At 39.2% G+C, this 20,123-nt stretch overlaps 1 protein-coding gene across 3 annotated transcripts in view; it reads right to left on the bottom strand.

The window, feature by feature from the left end:
- The window catches only part of LOC105492283 (bromodomain containing 7), a 53,890-nt gene that overhangs the window by 4,872 nt on the left and 28,895 nt on the right, over positions 1 to 20,123 (bottom strand). For all 3 annotated transcript variants that reach the window (XM_071084517.1, XM_071084518.1, XM_071084516.1), the window contains exons 6-13: positions 19,675 to 19,785; positions 14,140 to 14,324; positions 12,989 to 13,112; positions 7,790 to 7,865; positions 5,403 to 5,510; positions 4,864 to 4,999; positions 2,712 to 2,823; positions 1,111 to 1,167 (exon numbers count right to left, since the gene is read on the bottom strand). In XM_071084517.1, coding sequence (XP_070940618.1) covers positions 1,111 to 1,167; positions 2,712 to 2,823; positions 4,864 to 4,999; positions 5,403 to 5,510; positions 7,790 to 7,865; positions 12,989 to 13,112; positions 14,140 to 14,324; positions 19,675 to 19,785 — 909 coding nt within the window. The remainder of the gene's footprint in view (positions 1 to 1,110; positions 1,168 to 2,711; positions 2,824 to 4,863; positions 5,000 to 5,402; positions 5,511 to 7,789; positions 7,866 to 12,988; positions 13,113 to 14,139; positions 14,325 to 19,674; positions 19,786 to 20,123) is intronic.

Consider the following 20,123-nt stretch of genomic DNA (forward strand, 5'->3'; position numbering starts at 1 on the left):
GGCAAAGTTACTCTACCTATTTACTATGGAGTCCTAATTTTGATGCTTACAGAAAATGAATTTCCAGAATACCCTTTTAAAATGCTATTCCCAAATCTTGGCAAAAACAGGTATTCAATAAATCCACACTTCTGTGAAATGTAATGGTGTATCTCATACAATTTGTATCATTTGTTTAGTATGGCAACTATTCTAAAGATGAAGTAATGAGAGCCTTATCGTTGCTTAAACTGTGAAGAGCTTTTGGTGATGACAATGCCTTGTGTTTTCGAGATTCAAAGACTATTTCAGTCCGTCTAGTCCATATACTTGCATTCCTATTGACACACTTCCTGGGTCTTCTCCAGGCCCCCAAACTAGGCTGTCAGTATTGCATGAGAGAAACAAAATCTTAAAAAGGATAGAGCCGGCCCAGTGCAGTGGCTCACGCCTGTAATCCTAGCACTTTGGGAGGCCGAGGTGGGAGGATCACCTGCGGTTAGGAGTTTGAAACCAGCCTGGCCAACATAGTGAAACCCTGTCTCCACTCAAAAAAAAAAAAAAAAAAAAAAAAAAAATTTAGCTGGGCATGGTGGCAGGCACCTGTAATCACAGCTACCCAGGAGGCTGAAGCAAGAGAACTGCTTAAACCCAGGAGGCAGAGGTTGCAGTGAGCCAAGATCGCGCCACTACACTCCAGCCTGGGTGACAAAGCGGGACTCCGTCTCAAAGAAAAAAAAAAAAAAGGTGGAGTTTTTATTTTCAGAATCGTTAAGACTCAGAGTTTCCATAACCTCAACATTGCTTTTTAGGAATAGATCAACCCAGATATTAAGCAATCAAAAGCGAATGGTTCCATTTATACTATGGTGTGGCTCTCCAACTCCAACTCCATTGATCCACCTGATTTCTCTGCCTACATATGGGCTAAAAACTTGTGGTGGAGAAACTGTATAATAGTGTAACTTGGCACTGATATGCATTTATGATTTGCCATTTCAGCTAGGCCCTCACAACTCTACTCACTAACCCTTTTACTTCTTACCCAATAGGCCTTCCCATTCTCAAGACTTCTCTTACTCCCCTTATTTTCCATTTAAATATTTCTCGTAAAGTGTAAAATAAAATCACCTCCATTTCTTTTGCTGTGTCAAGTGTCCTAGTATGGCCTTCATCTTCAGGCAATGACTGTAAGGATAAAGAAAAACAGCTTTTTAGGAAAACACATGAAGGTAAATATCAAGGAAAAGAGAAAAGTGTCAGAAGTTTCTTGGCAAGAGAAAATGAATACAAATATGGACTACTACAATATAATTTTTCAGACCAAAATGACTAAATACAATTATTAGCATTTTGAGAGGATTCCGTGAGCTGGGGTACTTACTACTGGTGATGTTATTTCCATGCCTGATCAAAAGCTACATACATATTTAAGAAGGTATTTGGTAAATAACTTATAAATACGTAAATAAACGGTATCTGTTTTTATTAGAAAAATCCCTGACAAGAAGACAGGAAGGAGTTCTAGGGATTACTGTTCATGAACAGAGCAATATTCTCAGATAGCAGAGGATTACTGAAAAATAATCAAATGCTACAGAGAATGTGAAAGCTGCTCAATCTTGTTCTGCACAGATAACGCACCCAGGAACAAGAGACAGATGTATCATGGACATCAATCAATGATGTCATCTTTCTTTGAAAGGTTCTGTTGTCAGTTATTTAACCAATTCCCAATTTCTAAAAATTATGAACAATGTATCCTTATATGTAACTTTTGTATTTTTTCTAGAATAAATTCTGAGAAGAACTGCTATATTGAAGGACAGAGACACTTAACATTTTGAAACACATTGCCATATTCACCAAATGAAAAATATTCAATTTTCGTTAGATTATTAATTCATTCAGATTAATTGATGAGAAGGATATGGTAAAAAAAATGTGTATTTTTAATTGATGTAAAGTTTCATTTTTTAGGTTGTGTGATGAAAGCAGTCTGAGTGCGGATATTTTACAGCAGTCATCGTTGAGCCTGACTGAGGCACTAACCTCAGCTCTGCTGACAGGTCACCCAGCAATCATATGTGCGGTTGTGAGCAGGGTACCAGGCACTACAGTCGCAGTCACCATTAAGAGTTAGATCTCCAAGAGACACAGGGTTTCTCTAACTATTGTGACAGGAACATTCTGGAGATCAACTCTCTTCTATATCAGCAGGAACATTTTCTGGTTCTAATCCTTGAGCCACAACTCTGAATGATTCCAGATTACGAACTATCTGCAGCTGCACTAGAGATAGCTTACAAGTGTTAATAAAATAGCAATGAGGAAGCTTTTTACTTTTTAACTTGAGGTTCCTCCCAATGTGCTATTACTGCATAAGGAAAAGCCATTCCCTATCATTTTAGCCAACTTAGTTTCAGGCCAGTGAGCAAAACTTTGCTTTTTTGTTAGAGGACACAACACCGACTTCTGAGTTGTAAACCCCATTTCTGAGTCCTACATTCCCAAGATGAGATAAGGATAATGCTTGGGCCCTCACAGATCCTGGTAGCTAAGCTACTCCTTTCCGTTCATTGTCCACCCGTGGCCTCCACCCGGGCTGGGCTGTCTTTCAGGGCCACGGAGTTCAGCTGTCATACTGGTTAATCCCATGGTTTCATTATACTGAATGACTAATGCTTGAGAGTCGATAATAAATTACCCTGTTCCGTTAGCAGCGTTCTTACCATCTCCATCTCTTGTAGGGTCCTGGAATGACCTCCTTTTGTTAAAACATCCAGTAGACTGTCTGCCATGACATACGGATAATCTTGGCATGTGGCCAAAAACTCATGGATGCTGCAAGAGAGAAGAAAGTCTCACATAAATCACCTCCACTGGCTTTATCCTCCTATCAGAGCCAACTGTTCCCATTAGATGCCCTCGGTTATACATCAAGACATCAAATTTCTGCCTAGACACAACATGGTATCTACAAATTAGCAATAACATTGTCATGAGAGAATTAATATGAAGAACACAGTAAAAATAAAATGTTCCAAAGAAAAATGAGACCTCAGTGACAGGGGTGCAGGCTCAGTCCCTGAATCTTCTGCTCCCCGCCCTTTCACTTCCTGTCTACAGTGATCACCTTCACCTCAGGACTTTCATCTGGGATCAAAAAACTCTCAAAAGTCACATGTCCAGTTTGGACCACACCCTTTGGTGCTCCACATGGAAGTCTAACAGACATCTCAAGCTTAAAACATACAAAACTGAAATGCTAGATCTTCCCCACTAAGTAATGTTCCAAAGTCTCCCCTTTCTCAGTAAATAGCAACTGCAGCCTTCCAAGCTCAGTGTGCAAACCCTGGAGTCAGCCTCGACATCTCTCCCACATCCCACTTCAATCAGTAAAGAAATCCTACTGGCTGATGACTGAGCCCTTCTCAGAACCTCACCTGCTACTCCCCCGGTCCATTTCTCATCTCCCTACTTCTGTCCTTGCCTCTCTACAGTCTATTCTCCAAGAGTAGCCAGGGTGATCCTTTAAACATCATAAGCTGGACTGGGTCACTCTTCTGCTCGCAATCCACCAGTAGTTTCCATCTCACTGAGAATAAAATTCAAAGTGCTTATAAGGACCTACTCTCACCAACGCCCTCCCTGGCCATGTGCCTGCACACTTCTGCTTCTTCCTGCTGTTCCTCAAGTGTGTTGGGAAGGCTCTCACTCAGGCCCTCTGCATAGCTCCTGCGCTGCCTGGAATGCTCTCTCAGGTGGCAGCCTTGCTTGCTTCCTCACCTCCTTCAGTTTTTGCTCAACTTTCCCTTTTGTGCAGACTTTCCTGACTGATTTTAAAGTGCACCCCTCTCACAGCCCCAGCACTACTCTCTCCTTCTCTGCTGCTTTACTTTTCTCCAAAGCACTTGTCATCATTTGACAAGAGGGCATGGGCCTTTGCCAGTATTGTTTCCCTGTGCAATCCCTATTTGTGGTATGCACAGATACATAATCCAGAAAGAATTCATTCAGGCTGCTGAGGTCTAAAAGATTAAATGGCTTGATCTGAAACCACAGTCAACTTCAGACTTATGGACCCCTACCCTGTAAAAACCACCACCATCAAACCACACTTACTAATGTGAAAGTGAACAGATTCTCCCTTTATCAGAGAAACAGGGGACTGGTGAATCTACAGGGTTAATTTCTTACACATAATGAAAATTAACAAGGTACTACTGCTAAGAAGGAATAATATCCAGTAAACTACTGCCATAACCCAAGCTCAGCATCCCGTCCTGAGCCAGAATCCTGCTAAGTCAGGACCGATCTCATTGTGTTGATGGGATCCAAACTGCTCAGCATCCTAAACAGGAACACAGAGATGATCTTCCCACAGAAACATGCAATAAAGAATGGCTGAGTTTAACTGCAATGGTCTACCTGGCATGTGATTGGTCAAAAAGGCTTTTATGTGGGTTGCCTATGGAATACAGCCATCCTATCCTGCCTCCTTTCTCGGGGAAAATGCACTGTGGGTTCCCAAACTGATCAAGTTTGGACCATAACTCACTGACACACAACATGTTATAAGAGAACAGATGGCATGTCAACATTTTGAAGTAACAAGTACCTAAACTTTAGTACTGGCTGAGGTAGTCTCTTTAAAAATATACTTTTGTTTAAGAATTAAAATACTGCAGATGCCGCCATCAGGGAGACATGCTCGCTCTCCACTAAAGGATAACAGTAACTATGAATCCATTATTGTCAGCTAAAAAAAATTACTGAGCACATTTTTTACTACTCGGCCAGTTTTGTCAGTCTACCCACAAATCACATATGTACATTAATGTTTTTAAACAAATGTAATCAGAATATTAACTGGAGACTCACCTGAAATCGCTTGGAAGATCAGAGTCTTCCCCATAGGTTGAATAGATTAAATCAGAATCATCCTTGCTGATATTCGCAAATGTGGAGTCATAATGCGGTGCATAAGAACTGTAGGGCCCATAATTCAAATACAACACTGTTGAAAAAATCAAATACTGTAACACTATTCTTTAACTTGTACGTCAATCTATTTTCTTGTTTTACCAAAAGATGATTTATTCTCTCCTAACTTTACTACTTCATTGACTGGTTCGCAAATCTAAGATATTTTCTCCCAAACAGGTACTTGTAAAGGTACAACTCAAGTGAATTCTTCCCTACAAGGGAGAGGAGAGGAACAATAAAGAACAAAACTCATTTTGAATATGAATACCCAATTTTCCAGTCTCTTCTGAAGTTAATAAAATAGCTAATTAATGTTGCAAAAATACCACCAAGATACTGGTACCCATCTAGTGAATAAAGCGTAATTGTGCTTCCTTTCCCTAATACCCCAAAACAGAGAAGAGAAAAAAATGACTTCTATGCAGGAGCCTCACCTGGAGTGACTTTGTTCCTTTTATCCTCTTTGAACCCCTGCAAAGTATTCACTCCAGACTGAAGTCTTCCAGTTGTCATTCCCAGTCTCACAGGGCAGTAGCCTGGCTCTACAACATAAAACTGAGCACAGTGAAGGAGGCCTACATGGCCATGACCCACGGGGCCCTCTGCCGAGTGACTCCGCATACACCACTGCATGGCATCTGCATGACCGTGAAGGAGGCTGGGAAGCCCTTACTACACCCACTTTTATAAGAAAATCAAAGCTCAGAAAGGCAGAGCTATAGCCAGGACCAAAACTTAGACCTGTTCATTACACTCTCCTGCTTCCTGGAATTCTTTATAACCACATACACTTGACTTAAAAAATTAGACTTTTATTAAAAACAAAAGCCATGAAAACTTTTAAAAGCTGGGATTTCTAATGTTAAGATGAAAGTTAACCAGTACAAAGGTTAGTAAAAGACTGAGGGAAAACACCCGCATTAAAGACAAAAGGGCTACTAACACATGAAGGATAAATGAGTGTCTATGAAAGGCATACTTTTAGTGAAATGAGAACAGGCATTAGCCAGGAATGAATCCCTGTGATGAAGCTGGGAATACGTGACATAGAGAAATCATGGGTGGGCACCTGAGGGGACTGCAAAAGATGCTGGCAGGAGAAGATGTGGTCTCCCACAGTATCTAACAGAGGGGCATCTGCTCTCCTGAAGAAGAGTCTGTGTCACATGATCAGCCTGCAACGGAGGCTACTGCCACCAGTGACTGGTGTGGTGAAGGCACTGTTAACCAACTGAACATCTAAATCAGATCTCCTCTCCTTCTCAGTGAATAGTCTGGAATTTGGTTTCCTAATGGGTACGGGTACCAGATGATGAAGCTGAGAAGATGAACAGGGGTGTCTTCTACCTTAAACCACGAAAGTGGCCTACAGAGGGAGCTGTGCACACGGGGAGCCAAATCAGCTTTGGCCACATTTGATTATGTCTCAGAAACTGGAAACCCAGGAAACCAGACCAAAGGCAGAGACCACACTCCTGGCTTCACAGAAAGCAGCAGATCTTAAGGTGTCACCTCCATCAGTTAGCTGCATCTCCTAACACCAAATGTTTACCACAGCTATACTAGAAAGAGCAATGTTCTCAATCCTGTGGCATTCTTTGACCTATGGTCATATAAAATTCTACTTGTTTGCATCAAAGTAAAAACTGAGTTTTGTTTTGAAAACAGCACTAGCTCCTTTTCTTCTATTACTGTTCTCCTTTAGAGAACATTCATGGTCCCCTTCTTTCCATCTTCAAATGCTATTCCCTGCTTCAAGGTTTTCACACCTGCTGTTCTCTCATCCCTTACTCAACCTAAACATCATCTCCTTAAGGACGCCTTCCCTGACCCCCAAACACTAGGTCGGTATCTTCCATTATGATCACAGCTGTTCTTTTCCTTTGTAGTATTTATTCATTATAGACACATACCTGCATAGTACTGATTAAGGACAGACTTCTTTTTACATGAGCCCTCCTCCCCCGACTCCATAGAACCTAAGGAAAAGAGACTCCTCTCTCTCTGTTTTGTTCTCTACTATACAGCTAGCTCCTAAGACAGCACCCTGCTCATAGCAAACAATAAACATCAGAGACTGTTTCCTTAAGGGTAAAAATTCTGTCATTATTCATTTTCGTATTTCCAATTACTTCTCTCATTATGACAGTATGAAAATAAATATTTGTTGACTAAATTAACACTGTCACATTTGCATATCTCAATACATGATTCTCCCCTCAGACCAGTGACAAAAAGTTCTAATTCTGACATTGAATTTCAAAATATAACCTATATTATTTCCATTAAAACATCATTTGAGAAAACAAAAATATAACTGAGGCTCTAAAGATTCCCAATCTTTACAAACTTTCTACTGACTTCAGTGAAAGATACGATGTCACTAAGCATACACCCTCCATTATTATTAAGGCACTATGTGGCATATACATTCATTTATTCACTGAAATAAAGAGATCAGTTAAATTTATAATATCATAATCTGTGGGTATGAGATACCTCTAAACTGAGTGTCTATACTAAAGTCTCTTAAAATCAGGGCTAGGAATTACTATCTAAATTATGGCTTTGTTAATGGTGGGTTTAAAATATTTCAAAACTTTGAATTTTAAGGAAAACTTGATATACTGTACCTATTCTAAGATGAAGTGAAAGTTAGGCTAGCTATTACCATGAAATACATGACGTCTAGCTAGATCCTCTGCATAATAACACAGTTAGACTGATCAATATTCAAGCTTGTTGCTTTAAAATGTTAACCCAGGTTACTGTTCTCTGCCAAACAGCATCAAGTTCATGCACAGTTTTACTCTGATCCTACCTCCTACAATGGGATCCACAGGATGGAGAAGTCCCAATGTTGTTGTTCCATCTGGTTTTCTTCTTTCGAATTCGCACTGCAATGACCCAAAGTATTCAGATGGAATGAAGTGTTTTATACAAACACGCTGAGTATCCTTTATCCGAAAGGCTTGATACTAGGGTGTTGTGGATTGCAGATTTTCCCAGATTTTGGAATATTTACATATACATAATGAGATATCTTAGGGATGGAACATAAAATTCATTTATGTTTCATACATACTTTACAGACACAGCCGGAAAGTAATTTTATACAATAGTTTAAATAATTTTGTGCACCCGTCACATGAGGTCATGTGTGGAAGTTTCCACTTATGTCATCATGTCGGAGCTCGAAAAATTTCAGATTTTGGACCAAATTTCAGATTTCAAATTTTTGGATTAGGGATGCTCAGTCTGTACCATATTCATATATGCAGCAAACCACAAAGCCTTATTTTAACCTAACTAATATTACAGGTGGCTAATCATTAAACTCAAGGTACTGACTTTCACACCTGTCTCCAGGTAAACAGGGGATGATGGGCTAGAGAAATGGAGGTGAGGAAAATCTCAGAATTCTAAGAGCTCTGTGGGTCCTTTTTTTTTTTTTGGAGACGGAGTCTTGCTCTGTCGCCCAGGCTGGAGTGCAGTCGCCGGATCTCAGCTCACTGCAAGCTCCGCCTCCCGGGTTCACGCCATTCTCCTGCCTCAGCCTCCCGAGTATCCGGGACTACAGGCGCCCGCCACGTTTTTTGTATTTTTTAGTAGAGACGGGGTTTCACCATGTTAGCCAGGATGGTCTCGATCTCCTGACCTCGTGATCCGCCTGTCTCGGCCTCCCAAAGTGCAGGGATTACAGGCTTGAGCCACCGCGCCCGGCCTAGCTCTGTGGGTCCTTAAGGCTACCTAGTTCTCCCCAGTCTATCAAAAAAGGCTACTACGGACCAGGAAAGGGCAGTGGCTTGCTTAAAGGCATGTACACACCTACTTGGCTTTAAAACCAATGTGGGCAGGGACCCACCATCTCACTGCCACCCAAGACACAGACATGGCTTCTGTTCCTAAGTCCCCATTAAATGTTTCTTTCTGGAAACATTTAAGCTGGAACATGTGGTGAGCTAGCCAGGAGTTGAGGGACCAAGAAATGGGCAAAGGGAAGGAAGCATCTGTGGGGGAAATCCCAGGTGGCAGCCACTTCCACGTGGAGTGGTGTGGCTCACGTTTTAGATGCCTGTGTGTGAGTACAAGGATGCCCTGAAAACGCCAGTGTATGTGCAGTGATTGTTGGCTGAGAGCCATCTGTCGCACTGTGGTCATGAAGGGCAGCTGGCAGCCACTGCAGCAAGACGGCCACTTTTGTGGGCTGCTTGTTTGTCAACAGGAGCCCAGCTAGCAGCAGAAGCAAAAGTAAAACAGCTTGAGTAGGAATTACAATTAGGAAAAGTATTTTTTTGAAAAAGAGCTCTATACTCAAATGTTGGCTCAGTTAAAACTGCTATTTGGGCTATACATATACAAACATATGTCTATTGTTTTAATGCCGCTGTAATGGCCCTGTAAAATGTCTCAGTCAACTGAGTTCTGTTTGGCTAGCCCTCCTTCCTCTTGCCACCCTCCATACCATATTAGGGACCTGATGGAATTTCTGGCAGCTTGTGATCCCTTGAGGTAAACAATAAAGGCATCAAATACTCCTCTTTTTGGGAAGAATCTCTGTTTTTCCTCACAGAATATCAAGAGTTGTAAGCAGACAGATTCCTCTCAGATCTAAAACTCTGCTCTTTTCTGTATTGTATTACCTGATCTCTAAGGCTTTCTGGGGACCCAGGATTCAGTGATTTGGGGTGATCTAAAATCTGCCTTCCAGTAAGTATTAGGCTCTAAAAGCTGCATGCTTTCTTGGCCCTGTTCCTTAAAGGGCTCCCCTCCTTGAAACCAGTAATCTAATAAGGAAACAAGTTGAAAAGACGACATCTTTTTTTTTTTTTTTGAGAGAAAGTCTCACTCTTGCCCAGGCTAGAGTGCAGTGGCAAGATCTTGGCTCACTGCAACCTCCTTCTGGCAATCTTGTTTTCAGGTAATGGTGTTTAGGTTTAGGTTTTGTGCCTTTGAGATGTAAATTTTCTACCTTGTTTCATCTACTTTGTTATGACTTTGGAAATGATAAGACAGTCTACGAGGGGGAGAGTGAAAACTGGCAAATGAAGAATCTTATAAATCTAGAAGATCTGTTTCTGTGTGTTTGTATGTCTATATATGCGTCATGTGTATGTGATATATCACTATCAAAATATATGAAAGCGCTCTAATCAACTGACCAAAGAAAAGTGCTTAAATCAATTATTTTATTAAAAACAATAGAACTTGGCTCAAATGCCTTCTAGTTCACACAACTTCAGTAATCCTTGTTAAATAAAACTAGTTTCAAAATTCTCTTCTGTAATTTTAAATCTTAAAGTCATGTTATATTAAGTAATCTTAGGGTTTTCACTTGAAATTAGGGTTACTAAGAGTTAAAATAGTTAATATATATTATTAAAATTACCAGATATAAGAGAAACAATTCTATATACATAGTATATAAAGAAAAATGTGTTTTTGGTAAAGACACAACATCGATTTACAAAAATCAGTAGCATTTCTATACACCAATAATGTTCAAGCTGAGCGCCAACTCAAGAATGCAATCCTATTCACAAAAGCCACACAAAAAATAAAATACCTAGAAGTATATGTAAGGAGGTGAAAGATCTCTACAAGAAGAACTAAAAAACACTGCTGAAAGAAATCATAGATGACACAAATGGAAAAACATCCCATGCTCATGGAAGAATCAATATTGTTAAAACGTCCATACTGTCTAAAGCAATCTACAGATTCAATGCTATTCCTATAAAATTCCCAACATCATTCTTCACAGATTCAGAAAAAACTATTCCAAAATTCACATGGAACCAAAAAGGAGCCTGAAGCGTCAAAGCAATTCTAAGCAAAAAGAACAAAGTCAGAGGCATCACATTACCCAATTTCAAACTATACTACAGGTTGGGCATGGTGGCTCATGTCTGTAATCCTAGCACTTTGGGAGGCTGAGTTGGGTGGATTGCTTGAGTTCAGGTGTTAGAGACCAGCCTAGGCAATACGGTGAGACCTCATTTCTACAAAAAATACAAAAATTAGCCGGACATGGTGTCATGCACCTGTAGTTTCAGCCACTTGGGAAGCTGAGGCAGGAGAATTGCTTGAGCTCCTGAGGCGTAGGCTGTAGTGAGCCAAGATCGTGCCACTGCACACTCCAGCCTGGGCGACAGAGTGAAAACCTGTCTCAAAATTAAACCAAACCAAACAAAAGCTCCCATAAAACTACAAGGCTACAATAACCAAAACAGCATGATACAGGTAAAAATAAACAAAATAACCCACAGACCAATGGAACAGAACAGAGAACCCAGAAATAAAGCCACATACATACAACCAACTGATCTTTGACAAAGTTGACAAAAATAAACAATGTAGAAAGACCATTCAATAAACGGTGCTAAGAAAACTGGCTAACCATGTGCAGAAAAATGAAACTGAACTCCTATCTCTCACAATATACAAACATTAACTCCAAATGGATTAAACACTTAAAAGTACGACCTCAAATTATAAAAATCCTAGAAGAAAACCTTGGAAATACTCTTCTGGACATGGGCCTTGGCAAAGAATTTTCTATGTTCTCAAAAGTGACAAAAACAAAAATTCACAAGTGGGACTTAATTAAACTACAGAGCTTCTGAACAGCCAAAGAAACTATCAACAAAGTAAAGATACATCCTACAGAACAGGAGAATATATGTGTGAACTACGCATCCAATAAAGGACTAATACCCAGTATCTATAAGGAACTTAAATCAACAAGAAACAAACAAATAGCCCCATTAAAAACTGGGCAAACGACATGAACAGACACTACTCAAAAGAAGACATACAAGCAGCCAACAAACGTCTGAGAAAATGCTCAACATCACTGATCATTGGAGAAATGCAAATCAAAACCACAATAAGATACCATATTATATCATTACTGAAAACTCAAAAAAAAAAAAAAAAAAAAAAGAGATGCTGGCAAGGTTGTGGAGAAAAGGGAATGCTCACTGTTGGTGAGAATGTAAATTAGTTCAGCTCCTGTGGAAAGCTGTTTGAAGATTTCCCAAAGAACTAAAAATAGAATTACAATTTGACCCAGCAATCCCAGGTATGTACCCAGAGGAAAAAAAATCATTTTACTCAAAAGATACATGCATTTGTATGTGTACTGCAGCACTGTGCACAACAAAGACACAGAATCAACCTAGGTGCCCACCAACAAAAGACTAGGTAAAGAAAATGCAGTACACACACACACCATGGAATACTACACAACCATAAAAATGAATCAAATCATGTCCCTTGCAACAACACGGATGAAGACGGAGGCCACTATCCTAAACAAATTAATGCAGAAACAGAAAAACAAATATTGCATGTTCTCACTTAAAAGTAGGAGCTAAACACTGGTGCACATGGACACAAAAATGGGAAGAACAGACACTGGAAATGCTAAAAGGGGGCAGGGAGGGAAGGGGGCAAGGGTTCAAAAACTTCCTACTGGGTACTATGTTCACTATTTGGGTGATGGGTTCAAGATAAGCTCAAATCTCAACATCATGCAATATACCCACGTAACAAAATTGTGTATGTACCCCTTGAATCTAAAATTAAATAAATAAAACCAATGTGCTAAACAATATGATTTCTTGTAAATATGAATGTTTTCTTGTAAACTTAAATTATGTAGTTCATGTTCCCATTTTAGAACATATTATAACTTCCTTTTTAAAAAATCCAGTGAAAGTGGGTAAGATTAATCATGTCCTTTATAAATGAACATAGATGGTCCTCAACTTACAATGGAGTTACATCCAATAAACCCATTGTAAGTTGAAAATATCATGAGTTGAAAACACATTTAACATCCTGATAAACTCATTGTAGGGAATCGTCTGTTATTAATTTTTTTCCTGCTAAGTATTATACTGATGAAGAGCTCTATGGCAGACATGGATTAAAAAATATGCAAGCAACTTAAAAACTACAAGTTTCAGATGTCCCAAATCAGTAGGTAGAGAAAAGAAAGGCAAAGCTCAATCACCTGACTGTTCACAAGCCGCCTGGTCAGCTTTCCTCCAGATTCCTTCACGATGCGGTCAAGCTGCTCCTGCTCTCTCTCTAAATTATTGCTTTTAAACTTATCTTCAAGCATATCTTTGTCTTTCCTGAAAACACACATTAATACTAAGTAAAAAAAAACAAAGATACGATGAAAACATTCAAATGAATTCTAAATATGAATACAACTAAAGTGGTCTCGAGACATTTGGACTACAGTCACTCATTGAAACTTATTTCCTTGATGACCTGGTTAAGGGTCTCTAATTAAAGAACAGCAACAGTAAGGCACACCTAACATGCTATTTCCCTACCTTTTTCTGTTCAGTGTTACTTGTGTTAAACGTTTTTCTGGGAACTTACAAAAAAATTAGTTCTACCTCAAACAGTACTTTGTAAGGGAGAAGAATATACCATTGTTCTTTTAAAGTTTGATTTTTAAAATTTAAATTTAAAACAAGCACTGCAGTGTGTAAATCTTAGAACAAAGAAAAACTTGTCACTAGTTTACTACTGTCTTTGCATTATGACAGCAAAAATCCCAAACTGCTAACTACTACCCTCCTCAAAGTTGGCAGTGAGGTGCTGAGCAGTCAGGGCTGGCTCCCAGTGGTGTGAGTGAGCAGACGCGGCTGCTGCCAGCTTCACAGGTGGCTGCCTGGGTGGAACAGTGGTTCAGCGTTGCTCCCACCAGCTGATGTTGGGTGGAAAACATGGGCACGCTGCAGTGACAGCTCATCTGCTTAAGACACAGCAGTGACTGTGCTCCCACTGAGCTCCTTGCTGCTTTATGGAAGGAGGTAATGACTATGCATTTTTTTTTTTTTTAAACAAACAGTTCTATTTAAATAAACTCACTGACCATATGAGTCCCAAAAGTTACTTTATAGGTTTTAAAACTACTTCAGTAAGAAAATACATTAGAACTGCTTTCTGAACTGTTTGGACAATCTCATATAGTGCTTCATATGAGAAGAGGGGTATTACACCATCAAAATGGACTTTCATGCCCAAACACCACCACTACGGACACACTAGCACTTGGTCTTCCCAAGTCAGGCCCTGAATCAGTATTTCTCCCCGTTACTAGCTTGAAGAAGACAGTTTGACCTTAACATCCCAAAGATCTTTTACTTTTTGTTTTCTTTGCTGGGACTCTTGAAGGCGTGTGCTTCGGCATCTCCAGAGTCCTCTCTCTCTCTCGGCCAGCAGCCTCCGTCCTCCCCACTCTGTGAGGTGTCTGTTCTATCTTTCTGCTTTCGAGTTTTCTGCAAGTCAGCCATGAAGTCTATGCTCTGCTTCAGGCTCTGAATTCTTTCCTAAACATATTCAAAAATATTCTTATTATATGTTTGTCATTAACTTTTAAAGTAAAGCATTTTTTCCCACAGGAGTTTGTACTTATCCTGTCATTAACCAGGGAAGAAAAACAATGAAATGTAATCATATACCAAGAGAGTATTGTATTTGGAAACCATGATAATGCCTATACCTTCAATTCTTAAAATTTAATTTCCAACTTCATAGAAAGCTTTACAACTTTATTGCCCTATCAGTTAACAAAGGAGAAAGTATGAATTAAGATGAAGTATTCTTTGACGTACTGAATTGGAAGAGTAAAATTTAGTTTAATGGTGTCTTAACATTTTGTGTTTAACAGACTGGCTTATCTTTTGACAGTTAAGAACTGTTAGGTGTATCAAAGCCTAGGGCATGTGAGCATGTGAAGTTCCTCTCCATTCTGGTAGCCCCGGGGTGCTCACTGATGATGCTGGCATTTCACTCTGTGTGAAAACAACAAGCCTTGAGGAGAAGACAGGCTGGTGGCATAGTTCCTTCCTCAGAGTGCAAAATGGTTTCACTAACGAAAGAAGTCTTGTTTCTATTCTGTGAAACATGTGCTTAATTTTCCGCTGCAATGATGCGCTGTGAAATTTTCACTGTAGGCCGGGCGCGGTGGCTCAAGCCTGTAATCCCAGCACTTTGGGAGGCCGAGACGGGTGGATCACGAGGTCAGGAGATCGAGACCATCCTGGCTAACATGGTGAAACCCCGTCTCTACTAAAAAATACAAAAAACTAGCCGGGCGAGATGGCGGGCGCCTGTAGTCCCAGCTACTCGGGAGGATGAGGCAGGAGAATGGCGTAAACCCCGGAGGCGGAGCTTGCAGTGAGCTGAGATCCGGCCACTGCACTCCAGCCCGGGCGACACAGCGAGACTCCGTCTCAAAAAAAAAAAAAAAAAAAAAAAAAAGAAATTTTCACTGTAGTTAAGGGCTTGAGGTTTCTGCGTAAATTTTAAGAAGGCATATTTGTTTCTAATGACTACCTTGCCTGTTACTCTGAGAGTTATCACTGGGTAAAATAGAGAGTGCAACCTCCTTAGGGTTGCACAGCAACAGCAGGGAAGACTTCTGTGGAGTAACAGAAACTAAGAACTAGAAAGAACCAGAGGCCATTCAAACAAGAATAACGTGCCCAGAAACAACAAATGACTCACCTAAGGTCACTAAACCAGCAACTAAGACTAGGCTTGCTGTCACTCATGTCGGGCCTTTCCTCATCACACCATGCTCTATTAGTAGTGCAGATGGTGAGATCCTCACGAACACAGTTCTTGCTGTTTTTTACTGGACTTTTAAATTAATCTTAAAACCATTAAAGCGATATATTTTATTGTGGACAAATAAAAATATCGGTAGAGGAGAAAATAAAAATCTTCTTAATGTATCATCCAGAGAAGAACAGCGTTAACAAGTTTATCATTCCAGTACTTTTCCAACCATTACATATCTTAGCAAATTGGAATTATACTGAATATTTAGTAAAAAGCATTTTTTTGGTTAATAAATTATAAGTATTTCCTCTCCATATCAATAGATATTTAAAATATTTTAATAACTATTTAATCCCACATCTACATCATGATTTAACTAATGGCCTATGATTGAACATGTAGATTTCCATGTTTCTACTATTATAAATAAATGTACCATAAACATCATTATAAATAAATCTCTCTAGGAACAACTATCTCTTTAGGACAAACTCTTAGAAAGGAAACAAAGTCAAAGGGAATGAGTATTTTTGAGGCTTTTGATAATTACTGCCTTCCAGAAAAGGTATACTAATTTACATACTAATTTACATTAGTGTTTGACAGTTTCTCTGAATCCCTGACAAAATCAATTGTATCGTTTAAAAAGCAAATCCATTAGAATCGCTTGAACCCGGGAGGCAGAGGTTGCAGTGAGCCGAGATTGCGCCACTGCACTCCAGCCTGGGTGACACAGTGAGACTGTCTCAAAAAAAAAACAAAAAACACAAAAAACAACAACAAAAAGCAATCTTATTTGATTTTTAAAAACACGTTTTATTTTGCTACATTAAAAATATTAGTTTAATTATTTCTGTTAAGTTCTCGGTAATAATTTTATTTCCACTCTAGAATTTTATAAAGCAGAACTTACATTAAGAACGCTTTGGGATTTTAAAAAAAATGACATGCACAAAATAAATTCAATTAGAGGAAGTTTCTAAACCTTGAAACAAGTCCCAGGAAAGAGTGAAGTTTAATTTTCCTTTGCAAGCAATGTTTTATTCTTTTTTTGGTAATTAAAATGCCTCCAAGTCAGCATATTACTGATCTTCAATTTTACAATATTAAATGGCTAACAGGGCTGGTTCATTGCTAATAATATAGCTAACATTTACTTAGTGCTTACCCATGTACCAGACACAATTCCATGAGGTAAGTACTATTATTATCCCCACTTTACAGGACAGGAAAAAGGCTGAGAAAGGTTACCTGGGCTAAGGTCACACAGCTTCCAAAGGGTAGAGCTAGGACTTGAACCTTGATTGGTCTGATTTCAAAACCACCATGTTACAAATAGTATTGTTTGTACTACTTTGCTTGTACTACAATGTAGCATTTTACTTAAGTATTTATTTAGGAGATAAAAAGTTACTCTTCATCTGTTCATTCTTTCTTTTTTTTTGAGACCGAGTTTTGCTCTTGTTGCCCAGGCTGGAAATGGCATGATCTTGGCTCACCACAACCTCCGCCTTCCGGGTTCAACCTTCCTGCCTCAGCCACCCGAGCAGCTGGGATTACAGGCATGCATCACCACGTCCAGCAAATTCTGTATTTTTAGTAGAGACGGGATTTCTCCATGTTGGTCAGGCTGGTCTCAAACTCCTGACCTCAGGTGATCCGCCCGCCTTGGCCTCCCAGTGTTGGGATTACAGGCGTGAGCTACTGCGCCTGTCCTCATCTGTTCATTCTTTATAAAAATAACACGTCTACTAATAGTTGCTATTTGAGTATAACTGAAAAAATGAGTGACTACTCTGCAATCTTTTTAACGAACATTCAAAAACAGTTATCTTTGAAAAGACACCATTCATGGAAGGGTGTGCTGGGCTCTCTTGGAGCACAAACTATTAGAAGAGTTAACTCAAAACGTCTAAATTTAAACGTTTTAAAAAAATCACTGTTGTGACGACCCCTCCCATGTAGGGTGGAGAGAACAGTCAACAGGAAGCTAATAACACAGGATGGGTGGGGCTCCTCAACAGCAAAAGCTCTGAAAAAAAGGAAGACAACAGAGAGAGAAAGAAAGAGGGAGAGAGGGAAGGGAAAGTGGAGAAGAAAATTTAATTTTCTGTGCTTTCAACCATTCCACACGCCAGTAAAATTCAAGAGATAATGGAATCTTTTGCTTGTTGTATTAACTACATTACTTAAGGAAGCGGTAAATCAAAGGTCATTAAAAATTAGGCTCCAACCACCCAATTCAATGTACATATTTTGGAGTGACTAAAGGCTGCATCTGTTAAATGCATTTTTACTTCAAATGCAGTAACAAGAAGCATTTCCAGGTCTTTAAACCTGGAACACGGCGTGGTTCTAGATTCTGAGTCTTCCTGCAAAGAATGGGTAAACATTTCATATTCCTCTTTCCTCTGCAAATGTTGTCAAAGATGGGTAACTGGTTTCCATTAGTTTCCCAAGTCTTTAGGAAAGGGTGGGAACTGATGTTGTCTAAATATTAGGAGCGCAAGAATAATCAACAATCCAAACATGTTTTTCTTTCTCTAGTTAAGTAAATCCAAGAATCTCTCAGCCAAGCACACAGACACTCAGACATCTGCACACCAAGGCATTTCTTTAAATGTAAAACTATAATACAGAAAAATGAATCACCATAAAAATCGGAAAACCATATGCAGATGCACGACTTATTTTTATCATCCTTTAACTCGCCTGAATGTGAGCTCAAGCTCTCGACTCTGATTCCTTTCTCCTTCTACCAGTGTCTCATACCCACTCATTTCTTCTTTGCAAAATCCCTGTCCTACCTTGTGGTTCTTTTTCATAGTATCCTCTCTACTCTACCTCTTATCTAGAATCAGAACAGTAATGCTAGAAATCATCTTGGAGATCACAGACTAAACCCTTCTTCAGGGATGAGAACACTGAGTCCCAGGGTAGTTAATGTCTTGCCCAAGGTCCACAAGTTAGTGGAAGAGAGCTAAAATTAAAACTCTCTTCTGCCTGCCTGCCACGGTATGGTGCCAGGATCACCCTTGATTCGTTCCCTAAAGAGGTCTCTTACTAATAGGTTTCTCCCACTCAGAGTGGTGAGAAAAACCTCAAAAGATATGGCTTATCTTGTGAGTTATTTTCTCTAGCGGATGCACAGTGATCATCTCAGTTTACCCTTCAAAGCCTTTTATCAACTGTCTTCCTGGTGATACTCGTAATTTTTGCCACTGTGTACAGATCTCATGTTTAAGCTCTTTCCTACAGTTTGATGATGATGTGTCTGTGCCTACACACACACTTCTCTGACCTCAAATGTCTTACTATGCATTAATTCTTATCCTTTAAGGAAGAGTCTGCTCTTGTGGAGAGGTGGTTTTGAGACAGTTTCGAACTTTTTCTCATTTGTATGTAGTCACATGTAGCTTAATGAAGGGATACATTCTGAGAAATGGACTGTTAGGCAATTTTGTTGTGTGACCATCAATGAGTACACTTACACAAACCTAGATGGTAATAGCCTACCAGACAACTGGCTAAATGATACAGCCTATTGCTCGTAGGCTAGGAACCTGTACAGCATGCTACCATACTGAATACTGTAGACAGCTGTAACACAATGCGAAGTATTTGTGTATTTAAATATAGCAAAAGTACAGTAAAAATACAGCATTACAATCTTATGGAACCACCATTGTATATGCAGTCTGTATACACAGTATTATGCAGTGCATGACTGTATTTTCTTACTAGAAATTCTGTGCTTCTGACAGGACTGACCAACATTAGATTCCACCCCTACAAATGCAAACAGAGAGCTTTCCTCTTCAGAGTTCTCACAATTCAGCCAGTCTTATCCTGGAATTCAGGCTGATGTTTCAAGCTGATGTTTTATCTCTAAAGAGATAATTACAAGTGAATGCCAATATTTATTTGTACTGATTCCAAGAAAGAATTTTCCTGTCTTTTCTTCTCTTTATTAAAATTTTTTTCATTTAGTATTTTCTACTTTAATATAACCTGCTAATAAAATAAATACTGTATTGTATCTGTATTACTATGGCCAACAAACAAGGACACAGATTTTAATAACTATTATTTATGACAAAGAGTTTCCCTTACCTGGCTAAGAATTTTCATCCCTGAGTGCAACAGCTTCTTTGCAGCTTTATAATAAATGGTCTCTGGTTTATTGTAAATCATGGCATTAGTACACATTAGTTTGAAGTTATCCTGCAGAAAGAATATTAAGGGAGAAAATGAATTAATGCAAAACAAACTACCCCACACCCCCAGGTTAAAACCATACAGGTCCTCTAAAAATTTAAAAAGCAACAACATCCCTTTCTTTCACTATTTACTAAACAATACTAACAGCAATTTATTAAGTTTTAAGACTCACCAACAAAACAAATACTGCTAAATGTATTTAAATATGTTATATTATTTCCCAAATTCTTAAATATTTTATAGTACCTGCATATAAACTGTAGATCCCAGAATGAAACTTTTAAATGGGTTTGTTCAGTATAATCTTACTGTACATAAAAAAAATGTGAAGAAAATACTTC

The sequence above is a fragment of the Macaca nemestrina genome, chromosome 18, assembly GCF_043159975.1.
Source record: "Macaca nemestrina isolate mMacNem1 chromosome 18, mMacNem.hap1, whole genome shotgun sequence".
NCBI classification, from domain to species: domain Eukaryota; kingdom Metazoa; phylum Chordata; class Mammalia; order Primates; family Cercopithecidae; genus Macaca; species Macaca nemestrina.